The sequence below is a fragment of the Engystomops pustulosus genome, chromosome 4, assembly GCF_040894005.1.
Source record: "Engystomops pustulosus chromosome 4, aEngPut4.maternal, whole genome shotgun sequence".
Lineage (NCBI taxonomy): Eukaryota > Metazoa > Chordata > Amphibia > Anura > Leptodactylidae > Engystomops > Engystomops pustulosus.
This window is the reverse complement of record NC_092414.1, coordinates 17,359,917-17,377,770: the sequence shown is the minus strand read 5'-3', so window position 1 is coordinate 17,377,770 and position 17,854 is coordinate 17,359,917. Positions and strand designations below refer to the sequence as shown.

Here is a 17,854-nt window from a genome sequence, read left to right as displayed (position 1 = left end):
CTCACCCGGAAGTGTCCTTGAGAAGCTGACATGTGCAGAGGAGGTTGTGTTTTCAGTCATTAGGTCCCTGTAGGAAGGTGTTGGGGGGCTGTGTTGCAGATATGGGGGGCTCCTCTCTTCTCAGGTCGTGTCTTTATAGGAGGTTGCTGTTTAGCGGGCACAGGGCTGCCCAGTGCCAGAGATGGGCATCTACCACTGGGATGGAGGAGGATATTGCAAGTTTACTGGAAGGGGCAGAGGTGGACAGAGAAGACGTGGCACAGCGCCAGCCCGCCAGGTCGCCATCTGGCAGTACGGTGGTGCTGTTCCCGGGACAGGGCAGCCAGCAGGTGGGCATGGCCAGCGCACTGTTACGCTACCCCAATGTCTGCGCCATGTTCCAGACTGCGCACAAGGTGCTGGGTTATGACCTTCTGGACCTTTGCCTTAGGGGTCCGGCTGAGATCCTGAATAAGACCGTCCACTGCCAACCGGCCGTATTCCTCACCTCCCTGGCTGCTGCGGAGAAACTCAGCGAAGATTATCCCGATGTAAGTAATCCCTTTAAGCCAGTCTGTGGAGAATTACAAATCCCAGCATGTCTTAACGTCCTGTATAAGTCAGGGTATGCTGGGAGTTGTAGTTGGGCAACCACGATCACGGCATATCGAAGGGCGTAGCAAAGGTCAACGTGCGACCATTATGTTGTTAAGGGTCTAGACATGTGACCCCTGTCATGTTCTTAGTATGCAATCAAACCCTGAGACCCCCAATGATCAGGGGGGCTGAAAGACCCATAAAATTGAGTAGGGTTTGCTTTGTATAGGACTGGTCAGGGGACTTTAGACCTTCAATTTTCCAGAGCTATTGGGGGAATCTCCAATAATTTCAGATCCATTGTTTTAGGAAAAACCCTTTGCACACAGGTTCATTTGTCGTGATTCTCACTTTCAGTTTTTCAGATGCAGTTTGTGAAGCAAAAAGCAGGTGAGGATCGTAAAGGTTGAGAACATACTAAAAGAAGCTCCTCCTTTTTATTCAATCCTCTCCTGGTTTGGACGTCGAAAACTGCATTTGAAAAACTGTGAACGCACCCTAATCCTGTCCTGTGTAATACTCCATTTTCCCCGTGGAGGCGCTATAGGGAAACTGAATGCACACAGATGACCACTGATCACGTGATATCCTGCTACTGAGAATATAACGAGGTTTCCAGGAATGGATTGGAATTGGGCAATAAAAATAATGTCTATTTCACCAATTAACGTTCAGGTTTCGGGTATGCGCCTGGCGAAAACCTCTAGGTGGCGGGGGTCACAGGACTCTCTTCATCCAATGATGGGCTTTTTTGGGTCCTTTAACCAGCTCCCCCCTCCTCCCAGAACTTCCAGCCCAATAACTGGATCTTTATTTTCTGATGGGAGGGGTATATAATCCTGGTAAACCCCTTTAATTTCCTTGCAGCACCCCCACCATAAAGAAAATCCAGGTTTACATAGACGCTCTTCCAAAGTCATAAATGAGGGTCCAGAGGGAAATTGGGGTGGGGCACAAAGTCTTGTAGTGGTTAGTAACATAGTATAATTGTCTCCTTCATCCAGGCAGTAGAGAATTGCGTGGTGACGGCCGGTTTCAGCGTGGGGGAATTTGCCGCTCTCGTTTTCGCTGGGGCTTTAGATTTTACGGAAGGTAAGAATATTTTTTTTTTCCCTAATAAAAGTTGTCTTCTACACTCTTATCCATTGCTATGATTAACGCCTGCTATTCTGGCGCAGATCGGGGCTCTGTGTTTCAGTTGGTGACACCTAATATCCAGTCCTCTGTTAGAGACCGTACTGTTACGACAAGGGCTGAGGTTTCTGCACAGTGTACCAGGCACAACACCACACATTGTATAGTGGTTCTGTATGGTATTGCATCAGCTCTATTCACTCAATGCCAGAAACAGCCGGTCGGTTGGGCTGCCAAATCTAGTCACGTCTCTGGGATTTTCCATAGCCATCTGCATATCGCTCAATCTTGTGACATGGGAGTAATGATTGCACAGTCCCCTGTTCCGCAGGAAGGGCCACAGCATCTAACAAGAAATGTGATGGGTCACGTGACCTGCGGCAGCTACAGATAGAAGTGGGAAGTTTACCAGGGTATGTTCAATATAAGTGGATTGTACTTACCCTGATAAACTTTGTTGTAGGTGGCCAACCCCTTTAAGTTGAGGGTAGGTATAAAAAAAAAAAAAAAAATTCCTTCACGTCTGGAATGTTCTGTATTGCAGCTCTGTATGCGGTGAAAATCCGGGCGGAGGCCATGCAGGAGGCGTCTGATGCCGTACCAAGCGGGATGCTCTCTGTGGTGGGGACTCCGAAGACTAAGTACAGCCGGGCATGTACGGAAGCCGAGGAGTACTGCAGGACGTTGGGCATAGCCAATCCCGTCTGCAGGGTGGCAAATTTCCTTTTTCCGAATGGCAGAGTCATTGCAGGACATATGGAGGTGAGCTGGGATACAAGCTGATTTTACCTACTTGCTGTTGACTCTTAATGGCTAGACAGAGGGTAAGGGTGTCCTCTGGTAACCCCTTAGTACCTCTGTGATGGGTGCCAGTAGGTGGTAGCCCAGACTTGGATTCTGTGCATGGTCATTAGACATAGAACCGGTGGTTAATAGGATTCCCGATAGTAACTTTTTGTTTTGCTCCTCTCCCAGGCTATCGAGTTCCTACAGAAAAATTCCAAAAAATTCTCCCTCGCCCGAACTAGGCTTCTGCCAGTCAGCGGCGCTTTTCACACCCCGCTGATGGAACCGGCCGTAGAACCTTTCCGGAACGTCCTGAAGACGCTAAACTTCAAGCAGCCGCTGGTAAACGTCTACTGTAACGTAGACGGGAAGAAGTACAGACACGCCGAGGCCTTCGAGGACCTCCTGGCCAAGCAGCTGGTCTCTCCGGTGAAATGGGAACAGATCATGCACGCCATTTACGAGAGGAAGCAAGGGACCGACTTTCCACGGACCTATGAAATGGGACCCGGAATTCAGCTGGGGACTATGCTCAAAATCTGCAACTTAAAGGCCTGGAGGTCTTACACAAGTATAGATGTTTTTGAAAGAGAGTAAGACGGATGGACTGTAGCTTTTAAAGGGCTTTATATATTGATGATCTGTCCAGGTTATTGGGGTCAGTGACTCGGCTACTATTAGAAGCCATGGCCACTTGGCAAACAGCGCCAGGCACTGTGTAGTGGGCAATTCTGGTTACTGCAGTTCATGCCGTATTTAAAGGGCTCCTCCCCTACTATGTCATATGTTAAACCTGGTCTACAAGTCACATGCAACAACCGCACGTCTATGTTTTTTGACGTGTTAACAGACACAGATTTCTTCATGTTTATGTTAATTCAGTTTATCAGTGTTTTTGGAAAGCTGAGTGATCCGCTCTCATAAGACTTTCTATGATACTTGAATCTGTGCTTTATTAGGATGTTGTACAAAGGTGAGGCACAGAACCCCTTAAAGGGCACCTACCACCACAAATCTACCTATAAAGGTAGATCGGGTGGTAGGTGAATCAATGGGACGTGAGGATAGCCCTTTTAAGGGCTAATCCTCACGTCCCCGCACTTTTTTGTAAACTTTTATTACCCTAATATGTTAATTTTGTTACGCGGCTACTTGGGCGTGGAGTAGCCGCATCTGAGGTTACACGAGGCTGCTACTCCACGCCCCGGTAGCCACATTACCCCTCCTACTCACCATGTTCGGCGCGCAGCTGCGCGCCCTCGCCCGACGATCCTGCCGTCTGCGCATGCGCAGAACAGCAGGCCCGCGCCTGTGCAGCCCCGGCTTCGGAGCAGTGACATGCGCAGACGGCAGGATCGTCGGACGAGGGCGCGCAGCTACGAGCAGCTGCGCGCCGAACATGGTGAGTACGAGGGGTAAAGTGGCTACCGGGGCGTGGAGTAGCCGCCTCGTGTAACCTCAGATGCGGCTACTCCACGCCCCAGTAGCCGCGTAACAAAATTAACATATTAGGGTAATAAAAGTTTACAAAAAAGTGCGGGGACGTGAGGATTAGCCCTTAAAAGGGCTATCCTCACGTCCCATTGATTCACCTACCACCCGATCTACCTTTTATAGGTAGATTTGTGGTGGTAGGTTCCCTTTAATATGAATTGGCTTGAAGAGAAACAAATAGTGTAACATGTAATACCTAACTTCCCCTGTAGGGGCAGCATCACAGCTACACCTGCTTATTAAAGGGGATGGTTTCAGAAGTGAGACTGATCTTCGCCGGTCAATAAGTTGATCCTCATTGCTGCATCTTTGATAATATGTCCCCTTTCGGTTTTATGCATTTATGTAGTGATAAATGGCTCCAGCAGGGGGCACCGCTCCCTAGTAATAACTTATCACTAGAGGTTTAGGCTATACCTAGAGCAATCAACTGATTGGTCCAATTTCATTGTTAAGATAACATGTCTGATTGTGACTGCACCTTTTAAAAGAGTTGTCCTGTGTCATTAAAACACTGATTTTGCTACAACAGCGCCTCCTTGACCATGGGTTGTGTCAGGTATTGCAACTTTATTTAAAAACACGGTCAGTACTGCAATACCTGGCACAACCTGAGTACAGAGGTGGCGCTTTATTAGGAAATCCTGGAAAGCCCTGATGTTTCTGTAAATCCAAGGGTTTCTGATTGTGATGTGGATCTATAGGTCACGGCTGCAGAATTACTAGCACCGCCATTGATCTATGTACATCATGTGACTTTATGTGACTCCGCCTCCTGCATCCTTTAGATGGCCCTGACCGTTTTGTCTGCTATGTGAAGCTTTTGTATAGGAATATTCTGTATTAAAGTCCTATTTTCTATATATATATATTGTTTCAAAATGTGATTTTTGGCCTAGTATAAAGTAAGAACCTTACTCAGAGATTAACATTACTGTGGGGCAGCATGGTGGCTCAGTGGTTAGCATTACAGCCTTGCAGCGCTGGGGTCCTGGGTTCAAGTCCCAGGATCAATATCTGCAAAGAGTTTGTATGTTCTCTCCGTGTTTGCGTGGGTTTCCTCCGGGTCCTCCGGTTTCCTCCCACACTCCAAAACATACTGGTAGGTTGATTAGATTGTGAGCCCCATGGGGACAGGGACTGATTTGGCAAGTTCTGTGCAGCGCTGCGTAATCTGTGTGCGCTATATAAATAAAGGAATTATTATTATTAACGCTCTGCGCCGTAGCTCTACGGCGCAGAGGTATAAGGAGTGTATGAAGAGGGCTCACGGGCTGAGTCCTCTTCATACAAAGGTGGGGGTTTTTGCATATTGCAGAAAACCCCCACCGCTAATAACCGCGGTCGGTGCTTGCACCGATTGCGGCTATTAACCCCTCCGTTGCCGGCGGCAAAGTCGTCGTCGGCATTTAAAAGACGGCGGCGCTCGGGCGCTGCCATCTCTGTTACGGTCGCCGCGCCCCCGAACGTTATTGGGGGGCGGCGATCGGTTGCCATGGTAGCCTCGGGTCTTCGTTTGACCGGAGGCTACATGGCTTCTGCATATCCATTACAATGAGCCTGTGGCTCATTGTAATGTATAGTGTGCAGAAATGCCATATACTGCAATACAGAAGTATTATACAGAAGTATTGCAGTATATGGTAGGAACGATCTGACCATCTAGGGTTAATGTACCCTAGATGGTCTAAAAAATACTGAAAAAAAAAAAGTTTAAATAATAAAAAATGAATAAAATATTAAAACTTCAAATCACCCCCTTTCCCTAGAACTGATATAAAACATAATAAACAGTAAAAATCACAGACACGTTAGGTATCGTCGCGTCCCAAAATGCCCGATCTATCAAAATATAAAAACGGTTACGGCCGGCGGTGACCTCCGAGGCGGGAAATGGCTCCCAAATGTCTGAAATGCGACTTTTACACCTTTTTACATCACATAAAAAAATGATCAAAATGTCGCACAGACCTCAAAATGGTAGCAATGAAAACACATCTCACACATCTCCGTGCGCCAAAGTATGAAAAAGTTATTAGCGTCAGAAGATGGCAAAAATTTTTTTTTCTTTTTTGTACACATTTGTTTAATTTTTGAAAATGTATTAAAACACAATAAAACCTACAAATGGTATCACCGCGATCGCACCGAACCAAAGAATAAAGCTGAGGTGTTATTCTGAGTGCACAGTCAAAGTCGTAAAAACTGAGCCCACAAGAACTTGACGTGCGTTTTTTTTTTTCAATTTTTCCACATTTGGAATTTTTTTTTCAGCTTCGCAGTACACGCCATGTTAAAATAAATAACATTACGGGAAAGTAAAATTTGTTACGCACAAAATAAGCCCTCACACACGTAAAAATGAAAAAGTTATGGATTTTTGAAGGTGGAGAGCGAGAAATGAGCGAAAAAACCCTGCGTCCTTAAGGGGTTAAAGGAAAGGTCCATTCATGTCAATATCAGAGAGTATAGAATACTATGCACTTGTGACACCTGCAGGCAGAATTCAGTACTACAGTCCACTAATTAAATCGGGATGGGCATCTTATTTTGTGCTAACATATCAATAGGGCGGCTGGTGGGTGAATGGGCGGGGTGGCTTTGGAGCCATGGAGTGTCCTGATAGACTTGGGAACCCCTTAGATGCCATGGCAAGTGTTTGCTAGAGATACTGTGCCACCCAGAAAGTTACTGTAGGCCATAGATTCCTCACAACGATCCCAAAAAAAATATATCCAATCAAACTTAAGGACCTCAAAATATGTTGATGTTAAAATTAATATTGTTACTATGCAAAACTAGTGGGGGGGGGGACACTAAATTGTTATTAAAAATTAATAATTTTGTAATTTTTTTTTTTTCAATGTAACCTTTGAAAAAACACAGCAACCAAAATGTTAAAAAAAATAAAAAAAATTGTGACAATTAAAAAAAAAAATGGCTCCAAAAATCTTGACATTACGGAGTTAAATGAAGCACATGTTCTGTAATTTTACGTAACGTTGTTTGTTGCAATCTTCCTCTTTTTACACTAATAATGACATAACAATCTGCGGCTATTACCGGGCCGCTTCGCCTTCTCGCCCCCAACCCCCCCCCCCCCCGCGCAGTCTATAGCCGGTTATTTTGTAAACAGCCTCGGGTTTCACTTCCTGATATTGGATAATGAGGAAGTTGCGGAGAGTCCGGAGCTTCGCTCATGTTTAGGTGAAGCAGACGCAGTGTAAACAGTTTCCCATGATTCCCAGTGTATGCTCAGATCTGCAGCAATCGATTATGGCTACTACAGGACTTCCATCTTCTCGGTTATCTTATGATTCCTTTCTATACCCAAGTGCTGATGTAATACAACGCTGAGATTAGAAAATAGTTTCCAAAATGTTTCCTTCTGTGTGTTCCCTCTTAGTGCAACTTCTGAATAGGCTCCTTCCCCCTCTGGCAGATGACAATACTTCTTACTTCTGCCAACAGAAGAAGTGTTCCCAGCCATGTACTGGAGAGGCACTGCACCTGAAGAGGCTGTGCTCCTTCCATGTCTCTCACCTTGTTGCTGTGATGTCAATCAGTCTCCTTCCACCTCTGGCACGTGATAATACTGTTCCTTCTTTCTCCACCTACATAAGAAGTGTTCCCGGCGTTACTGCCATGTACTGGATAGATTCTGCTCCTTTGGGCAATAACGGAAGAGGCTTTGCTCTTTCAATGTCTCCCCACCTAAGAGCTGTGTTGTCAATCCGTCTCCTTCCCCCTCTGGCGCCTGGCAATACTTTTCCCCAACAGAAGAAGTATCCCTAGTAATACTGCCATGTACTGGGGTAATTCTCTTTTCAGCCATTTCTGGAAGAGGCTCTGCTCTTTCCATGTCCCCCATCTTGTTACTGTATTGTCAATCAGTCTCCTTCCACCTCTGGCACCTAACAATACTGTTCCTTCTTTCTCCACCCACATAAGTATTCCCAGCGATACTAGCATGTACTGGAGAGGTTCTCCATCCAGCTATTTCTGGAAGAGGCTCTGCTCTTTCCCTGTCCCCCACTTAGGAGCTGTGTTGTCAATCAGTCTCCTTCCACCTCTGGCAACTGCCAATATTGTTACCTATTTTCTCTACCCACATAAGTGTTCCCGATGATACTGCCATGTACTGGAGAGGTTCTGCTCCTTTCAGCCATAATGGAAGAGGCTCTGCTCCTGTCCTGACAAGTAGGGTAAAAATTGATTTCTATTGGCTGCTTAGCGGTAATGAAAGGATCCATTAACTGAGCATGTGCGTTGCTGTACACTCTGAACACCAGTTGGCATTATACAATGTAATCGAATGGCATAATTTATAATAGAATTTTTTTTTAACATCATGTGAATGGTAAGTACTGTTATGTGATCCATACGATGAACGTGATAAGGACATCTACCACCAGGATGAAGGATTGTGAACCAAGCATACTGGTGTGTGCCCCCTCTGGCAGGATGCAATCTTCGTTTGGCTTCTTTTGCCTTGTTTTTTACAAAACAAATATGCAAATGAGCTCTCTGGGCTCCATAGATAGTTTATAGAGACTGGAGCCCCTTAGGATCATTTGCATATTTTTTTGCATAAGGGATAATTATAGAGGTCCTATATGATTACCTAGATTATATGGTGTAATCTTGGCACATCCCTTAGAGGTAGGGTTGAATGTAATCTATTGCTCGCTGTTATCAGCCCTTCATTTCAATGCACAAATGACAAATTGTATCAACATTCTGTAAATGGAATCATTTATTCAACATTTGATTGACAGATTGAGGGGGAGGGAGTTGGGGTGGGAAGAGGATGGCCTGCATTCCTTCACTCACGGGTACAAAAAACGTCCAGCCGTACCAACCCCACAGGATATATTAAGTGCTGACACGGAGGGAGAAAAAACACCCCACAATCGATCAAAATGAAGCTACGAGCAATCACCAAATCTTAAAATTTCATCATAAAAAAAAATTTGTTTAGTGACCCAGCACTATAGATAAAAGTTAAAGATACAAAAAAAATCCAGTGTATAAATGGCACCGCCAGGGTGGCAAGCGTCGACCAGAGTCCTGCCGTGGCCTCCTCTACAATCTCAGTCATCCAGTCCCAGCTTGATGACAAGTCCAAAAACTGCTACCAGCGCAGCTAGAAGCAGCAGGTTGGGGTAGAAGGTCACCGGGCCCCGGGTGGCTACCTGCAGAGAGATACAAATTGGAGGGTTTTAGTATTTACTTGTGGGGTATCACTATGTATACAGTGGCTAATGAATGTATTCAGACCCCCTTTCAATTTTTCACCCTTTGTTTCATGGCAGCCAATTGGTCAGATCAAAAAAGTTCTTGCTCATTAATGTACACTCTGTACCCCGTCTTGACAGAAAAAAAACTGAAATGTAAAAACCTTGAGAGCTGCAAAAATAGCTTTGTAACCTTAGCCGGATCTGTGCTTTGACACAATTCTGTCTCTGAGCTCCTTGGGCAGTTCCTTAGACCTCATGATTCTCATGTGCTCTGACCTGCACTGTGAGGTCTTATACAGACAGGTGTGTGTCTTTCCTAATCAAGTCCAGTCAGTTTAATTAAGCATTAAGGCCGGCGCCACACAGGGCGCTTTGTCTGCGCTTGCAAACGCAGACAAAGTCGCGCCCATCGGGGCAGGCCTCGGCCCAATCGCATCGGCGTTTCTATGGAAACTAAACTAAATTAACGCAAAACACCGGCGGCTCGTTCCCGGTGGGCGCGACTTTGTTTGCGTTTGCAAGCGCAGACAAAGCGCCCTGGGTGGCGCCGGCCTAAGTGTTCCTCACTGCTTGCTCTATCTGTGAATTAGTTTTTTCAGTGCTGGTGGTTATCGTATAGAAATACCAAGCTGTACTGATGTGCCTAAAGAACTTGGGGTAAGATAGAAACTTGTTATCCCCTGTAGCCTCTGTGACTGTGTCACCTTTCTTATTCAGAAGCATCGACAATATCAAAGAAGACATTATAGAGAAGAACTGAGCTGTACTGATGTACTGATTAAAGCACTTGGGGTAAGATAGAAACTTATTAGGGGCAGGGTCTAAAACACATTCTCCTATAAATCTCTAATTTACATCTCCAGTAGCTTCTGTGACTCCTCTCTCATTCAGAAGCATCACCAAGATCATATAGGGTGTTATATAGAAGTACTGAGCTGTAATGATGTGAATAAAGCACTTGGGGTAATATAGAAACCTATTAGGGACACATTCTCCTATAAATCTCTAATTTACATATCTCCAGTAGCCTCTGTGACTCCTCTCACATCAGAAGCACCACCAGGATCATATAAGGTGTTATAGAGAAATACTGAGCTGTACTGATGTGAATAAAGCACTTGGGGTAAGATAGAAACTTATTAGGGGCACATTCTACTATAAATCTCTAATTTATATATCTCCAGTAGCCTCTGTGACTCCTCTCTCATTCCGAAGCATCACAAGGATCATATAGGGGGTTATAGAGAAATACTGAGCTGTACTGATGTGAATTCAAGCACTTAGGATGAGATAGAAACTTTTAGCTCCAGCAGCCTCTATTTGCACTTGTGTTTCCTCTCACTTGCTGTTAGTGAATATGTAAATATAAACACTGTGGTTGTCTAATTAATAATAAATTGTAACTTATTTTTACACCCGCACCCCCCCCCCCCCTCCTCTTCACTTTTCTTACCAGCGTCCTCCTGCCAGGTGTTCGGGTCACACCATGATCCACACGGCTTGTAATATTTTTAACACTTCTCAACAGGCTCAGTGCAAAACTTTGGCAATTCCCCACAATACGTCTGCAAAATTAGTAAAAACATTCAGATTACTCTTTATTATGGTCTTTACATCAATTTCCCAGAATGCTTTGACAGAAAGGAGTCAAGTATGATCCTTAAAGGGAACTTGTCACCAGGTTTTACAACCCGAAACTACCAGCCCCCTTTGAGTAAGATATGAAATGTTCTTTCTAGAATTACTCTTTTTTTATTTTTGTGAAATCTCACCCGTTTACCTATAAAATATCTGCTCAAAGACATGCAAATAGGACTCATCTCACCTCATTTTAACATGAGACGAGTCAAGTTTAGTGGTTGCAGGGATAGCGTCACTTCAGATGTGCCTATCTTCAGTTCTATAGCACCTAGAAGCATGTTGCTGGTGTCATATTAAAGATAAGAATCTTATCTTTCAGATCCTATGTTTCTGTATGCTACAGAACTGGACATCCATGCGGGAACTGGATCTTTATCTACCTCTTGCCTTTCCAACTTTGTCTTTAGCCGCATATATATATATGATTCTGTAGCTCACAAGCCTGATGTGCTCTGAAAGATGAGATCCTTATCTTTAATGTGACCCCAAAAGCAAGTTTTTGGTCCTCATTTCATGTGAAAATGGTCAAGAAAAGAATGGTCATGACTTTGAGGAAGATTATATTTATAGGTAATGAGATTTCACATAAAAGAGGACATTCTAGAAAGGACATTTCATACCCTACCTGAGGGGGTAAGTAATTCAGTGGGTAACATCTGGTGACAGGTCCTTTTTAAAGGGTTTGCAATGGCTTCCACTCTTGCTTACAGGCCATGCCCGGTACTGCAGTAAAGTATTTGACCAAGATTTGGGTAAACTGCAGTACCACACCCGGCCTGTGGACAAGAATGGCGCTGTTTCCTGCAACATGTCTTGTAATTGTTGGTGTGTAGTTACTGTCAGGGATGGTTAGGCAGAGTTGAAATGCGGGTTATGTAAAGCAGTATTTCTGGAGCAAGAACAAATATTTGACGGCAGAAACTTTGCCGCCGCAAGAGCAAACACAGAAAATGAAGGAGCTAAGTAAACAGAGATATCGGTCTGTGCTCAAGCTCATGGTGCATTGTTAAAGAGACAGTACCCACTGTAACCGGTGCTCAGTATAGCTCACCACGCAACATCTAAGGTATCAGTTTATAGAATAGAAGCTTAAAGGGATTCTCCAGATTTTTTTTAAAAAATTCATAACTCCTTACGGTAGGTGATAAAAATCAAATTGGCGCTGGTCCAACTTCTTCTCATCAGTCACCGACCTACCTACAGTTCAGTGCTATTCAAATGAATGAGACTGAGCTGCAGTACCAGCTACAGCCACTAAAACAGTCCATTTCACTGTAGTTGATACATTTTGTATCTCTGATCGGATCCCCCTGATATTGTTCAACTCAACATACGGTAGGTCATCAATAAAGCAAAAAAAAAAAACTTTAATCATTTTATAATAAAAAGTTGGACAACTTTTCTTTTTTAAATTCCTAATATTTTCTGCTTGCTGTCGGTGAGTGGAAACTTTCTAAGCTATCAGATATTACTTGGAGCCAAAAAATCAGCTGCAGAGGACATAACAGTCTTTGGAGGACCCACCATGTCCGTTCATTACATGGACATCCCATTAATTGAATGAGGGTCATGTGATTCCTCTTTATTCCTGCGGGGGCAGTGTAGGGAAATCGATTGATAACTGGTGGATCAGAAAGATGACCTCAGATTTTCGATAAAATGGCCAGACTCTGCTAAGATGATGAGCAGGTTGTGATATCAAATGCGCTGCCCCTTTAAATTTCTATAAAATATCATCCGCGTATAATATAAACACCCGGACTATGAATCATCTGATCCGCTGATTCCAGGGACTTCTCATAAAATACAGATGATATCATTACCGGCGCGTGTTATTCGTTGCGATCCATCAATTGACCTTTCACGATGGACTTTGAACTCAATCATTACACTAAATCTTTTCCTAAAACAAACACTATATATCACGAAAGCAAACAGTGACGTGAAGCCTCTGCCGCCTTCCGAGATGGTCACGTACATGGACTGGCGGATAACGTCGGCCATCTTGTTTTCAAATCCCTTCTCGTAGGCTCTGTTAACTTCATCCCCGATCGTGGCCAGCCTCTGTCCGATCTGCGCAGCAGAGCTGTAGAGACAAGACCGACGGGTTACGAGTAAGGCAACGTTCACACCGTGGTAGATTCTGAGGCGGACGCAGAACGGAAGGTGACAGAAGGTCTAAAGTCAATGGTGAACAGAAGACCAGGAGAACGGTGGGAGCGGCTAAAGGGGATGGAGAGAGCAGCCGAAAAGGGGAACAGAGGAAGGAGCCAAAGGGGAGAACCTAGGGAGCTGACCAAAGAGGGCAGCCGAAGAGGACAATGGAGGGAGCAAATGAAGAGGAGCAGCTGAAGAGGAGAATGGAGGGAGCAACTGAAGAGAAGAATGGAGAATGCAGAACAGCGGAAGCAGTCAAAGAGGAGGACGGAAGGAGTGGAGCAGAAGAAGCAGGAAGCAAAACAGAGGGAATAGCCAAGGAGGAGGATAGAGGGAGCAGAGAAGAAGCAGCAGGACGGAGGAAGCAGCCGAAGACAGTTGGAGTTCATGGCTGCGTAATGAAATGAGGAAAAGAGTAGCACAGAGGGTTTCTGCAGATTTGGAGCGAGTGTGACTCCAACAGTGGGAACCATAGAAGAGGAGGCAGGAGGAAGGGAGCAGAGCAAAGCAGCAGAACAGGAACAAGGAGGACGGGAGCAGCAGAACTGAGGGAGCAGCAGAACTGAGGGAGAAGCTGAAGAGGAGGACAGGGGGAGCAGTACTGAGGGAGCAGCTGAAGAGGAAGACGGAGTGAGCAGAACTGACGGAGCAGCTGAAGAGGAGGATGGAGGGAGCAGCAGAACTGAGGGAGGAGATGAAGAGGAGGACGGAGTGAGCAGAACTGAGGGAGCAGCTGAAGAGGAGGATGGAGGTAGCAGCAGAACTGAGGGAGGAGATGAAGAGGAGGACGGAGTGAGCAGAACTGAGGGAGCAGAACTGAGGGAGCAGCAGAACTGAGGGAGGAGATGAAGAGGAGGACGGAGTGAGCAGAACTGAGGGAGCAGCTGAAGAGGAGGACGGGGGGAGCAGAACGGAGGGAGCAGAACTGAGGGAGCAGCTGAAGAGGAGGATGGAGGGAGCAGCAGAACTGAGGGAGGAGATGAAGAGGAGGACGGAGTGAGCAGAACTGAGGGAGCAGCTGAAGAGGAGGACGGGGGGAGCAGAACTGAGGGAGCAGCTGAAGAGGAGGATGGAGCAGAACCGAGGGAGGAGCTGAAGAGGAGGACAGGGGGAGCAGTACTGAGGGAGCAGCTGAAAAGGAGGACGGAGTGAGCAGAACTGACGGAGCATCTGAAGAGGAGGATGGAGGGAGCAGCCGTGGAGAACAACAGAGGAAGAAACCGAAGGGGAGAGCGGTCCAATGGGAAAATAAAGAAGCGCATAAGATGGTTCAGTTTTTGGGTGGTGGGGGCTGTAGGAGAAGTTGTGGGGTGATTATTGCAATGGAAAATTTTGAAATAAGAAAAATTATATCTAATAATACTAATATATATATATTATAATATATCTAATAATAATTTCATTTATACAGTTCTACATTTACAAATGTCCCTTTGAAAGCAACTGCAAAGCGGGCGGTGCCTATGAGTATGACACCCTGCGGCCTCTTTCAGGAGCCTGTGACGTGGGTGCCTTTTAGTTGGGTCAGTAATATCTTTAAAAGCTCAATCGGCTTTTAAATAAAATATTAATGACCTTGGTCTGTTTGTTGCATTAAGTGAATCATAAAGTTGTGCATATATAACAATGTATAGATTACCTGAGGCTGACATCATTCGGGTTTGATGTATTTGGACTGGATGGGTTCTGGAGCCCACCATGGGAGCTGACATAGCAGCCAGACGAGAGGCTCCCCGGGATGTGTTGTGACATTTCTATATAATATAAAAGCAGAATAAATTAATAGAAATAATAATGACACCACACGTAGTGTTAAAAATGTATATGGGAATAAGAAGGGAACATTTAGCAGCAAGTGTTCAATTTCCCAGCAGCTCCCCCGCAGGAGAAATGAAACATTACACCTTTCTATCTGTATCAATGGGTTGTCAGGACAGGACAGGTCCTCCAGAGCCAGAGACCCTCTTTATAGAGACCCTTTACTCAGATTTAATACACCATAGTCCTGATTGAAGCAGCGCCCCCCTCTGTTATAATATATTACTGTATATACACAATAACAGCAATCCATTACAGGCCTATTCTATCATCTCGGTAATCCTTTATATACCCGGAGGGTTATTTACCCATAATGTACATATTTGCAGTAACTCATAGCAACCAATCAGCATTGAGTGTTGATGGACGTATGTAAAGCGTGTCTTTGTTAGCGGACAGACTGGTTATGACCCAGGTCCAGACACCAGACATCACAACACAAAGACGTTCACCCCGGTGACATAGTCACGTCACCAAACACCTGCTGTGCTAATCGCTCTCTCCCCACAGGCTAAAACAGAAGCTGCCATTGTGTCCCTGCACTCCCTGAATCGTGTCAGCTGATGCCCCACAACAACAGCACCACAAAGTACAGTAATCCCTCGGACCTTCCCCTAACACTCGAGGGGGATGAGGTCATTGCAGAGGTTCTGCAAAGGAAGAAGGTCAGGATGAGGGGTGGGCAGAGTAGGCAGCAGCCTAGGGTGCCCGCAGAGGGGTAGATATGCTGCCTAGGGTGCCCTTAGAGGAGTAGATATTCTGTCAAGGGTTCCCTCAGAGGGATAGATATGCTGCCTAGGGTGCCCTTAATGGGGTAGATATTCTGCCTAGGGTGCCCTTAGAGGGGTAGATATGCTGCCTAGGGTTCCCTCAGAGGGATAGATATGCTGCCTAGGGTGCCCTTAATGGGGTAGATATTCTGCCTAGGGTGCCCTCAGAGGGGTAGATATGCTGCCTAGGGTGCCCTTTAAGGGGTAGATATGCTGCCTAGGGTGCCCTTAGAGGGGTAGATATGCTGCCTAGGGTGCCCTCAGATGCTGCCTATGGTGCCCTTAGAGGAATGCCTAGGGTGCCCTCAGAGGGATAGATATGCTGCCTAGGGTGCCCTTAGAGGAGTAGATATGCTGCCTAGTGTGCCCTCAGAGGGGTAGATATGCTGTCTAGGGTTCCCTCAGAGGGATAGATATGCTGCCTAGGGTGCCCTTAATGGGGTAGATATTCTGCCTAGGGTGCCCTCAGAGGGGTAGATATGCTGCCTAGGGTGCCCTTTAAGGGGTAGATATGCTGCCTAGGGTGCCCTTAGAGGGATAGATATGCTGCCTAGGGTGCCCTTAGAGGAGTACATATGCTGCCTAGGGTGCCCTTAGAGGAGTAGATATGCTGCCTAGGGTGCCCTTAGAGGAGTAGATATGCTGCCTAGGGTGCCCTCAGAGGGGTAGATATGCTGCCTAGGGTGCCCTTAGAGGGGTAGATATGCGGCCTAGGGTTCCCTCAGAGGGATAGATATGCTGCCTAGGGTGCCCTTTAAGGGGTAGATATGCTGCCTAGGGTGCCCTTAGAGGGGTAGATATGCTGCCTAGGGTGCCCTCAGAGGGATAGATATGCTGCCTAGGGTGCCCTCAGATGCTGCCTATGGTGCCCTTAGAGGAATGCCTAGGGTGCCCTCAGAGGGATAGATATGCTGCCTAGGGTGCCCTTAGAGGAGTAGATATGCTGCCTAGTGTGCCCTCAGAGGGGTAGATATGCTGCCTAGGGTTCCCTCAGAGGGATAGATATGCTGCCTAGGGTGCCCTTAATGGGGTAGATATTCTGCCTAGGGTGCCCTCAGAGGGATAGATATGCTGCCTAGGGTGCCCTCAGATGCTGCCTATGGTGCCCTTAGAGGAATGCCTAGGGTGCCCTCAGAGGGATAGATATGCTGCTTAGGGTGCCCTCAGAGGGATAGATATGCTGCCTAGTGTGCCCTCAGAGGGGTAGATATGCTGCCTAGGGTTCCCTCAGAGGGATAGATATGCTGCCTAGGGTGCCCTTAATGGGGTAGATATTCTGCCTAGGGTGCCCTCAGAGGGGTAGATATGCTGCCTAGGGTGCCCTTTAAGGGGTAGATATGCTGCCTAGGGTGCCCTTAGAGGGATAGATATGCTGCCTAGGGTGCCCTTAGAGGAGTAGATATGCTGCCTAGGGTGCCCTTAGAGGAGTAGATATGCTGCCTAGGGTGCCCTTAGAGGAGTAGATATGCTGCCTAGGGTGCCCTTAGAGGAGTAGATATGCTGCCTAGGGTGCCCTTAGAGGAGTAGATATACTACCTAGGGTGCCCTTAGAGGAGTAGATATGCTGCCTAGGGTGCCCTCAGAGGGATAGATATGCTGCCTAGGGTGTCCTTAGAGAGGTAGATATGCTGCCTAGGGTGCCCTTAGAGGAGTAGATATGCTGCCTAGGGTGTCCTTAGAGGGGTAGATATGCTGCCTAGGGTGCCCTTAGAGGGGTAGATATGCTGCCTAGGGTGCCCTTAGAGGGGTAGTTATACTGACTAGGGTGCCCTTAAAGGGATAGATATGCTACCTTTAAGTTTCTTTGGCCAGTGTCATATAAGAAGGGTAATGAAGATAAGTTGGAGTTCATGGCTGCGCAATGAAATGAGGAAAGGAGCAGCACAGAGAGTTTCTGCAGATTTGGAGCGAGTGTGACTCCAACAGTGTCCATGTTATTGAGGATTGGAATGATGATAGGAAAGATGGTCACAGGATATGAGAAGACATGCAGAACAGAGTATTTAAGCAGATAATCAGATAATGACCTAATGATGCAGCTATTTTGGGATAGGGCTGTATGTGACTGAGGTGGTCAGTAGCAGATCATGATAAGGGTGGTTTGGGCAGCAGCCCAGGGCCCATGATATCTTGGGGGCCAATGGCTAACACAAAAACAACCACCAAGTTTGTAGCTGCCCTGTAGAAGATCCTCCAGCCCTAAAATCCTCATTCATAAGTTCTCGCTTTGGATACATT

At 46.1% G+C, this 17,854-nt stretch overlaps 1 protein-coding gene across 1 annotated transcript; it reads left to right on the top strand.

Annotated features, from left to right (window-relative positions):
- On the top strand, positions 1–3,134 carry MCAT (malonyl-CoA-acyl carrier protein transacylase). Its single transcript, XM_072145346.1, has 4 exons — positions 1–530; positions 1,581–1,668; positions 2,255–2,472; positions 2,686–3,134. Exons 1-4 carry the CDS (start codon positions 102–104, stop codon positions 3,091–3,093), a joined length of 1,143 nt encoding a protein of 380 aa, XP_072001447.1. The 5' UTR covers positions 1–101; the 3' UTR covers positions 3,094–3,134.
- Positions 3,135–17,854: the final 14,720 nt, after the last annotated feature.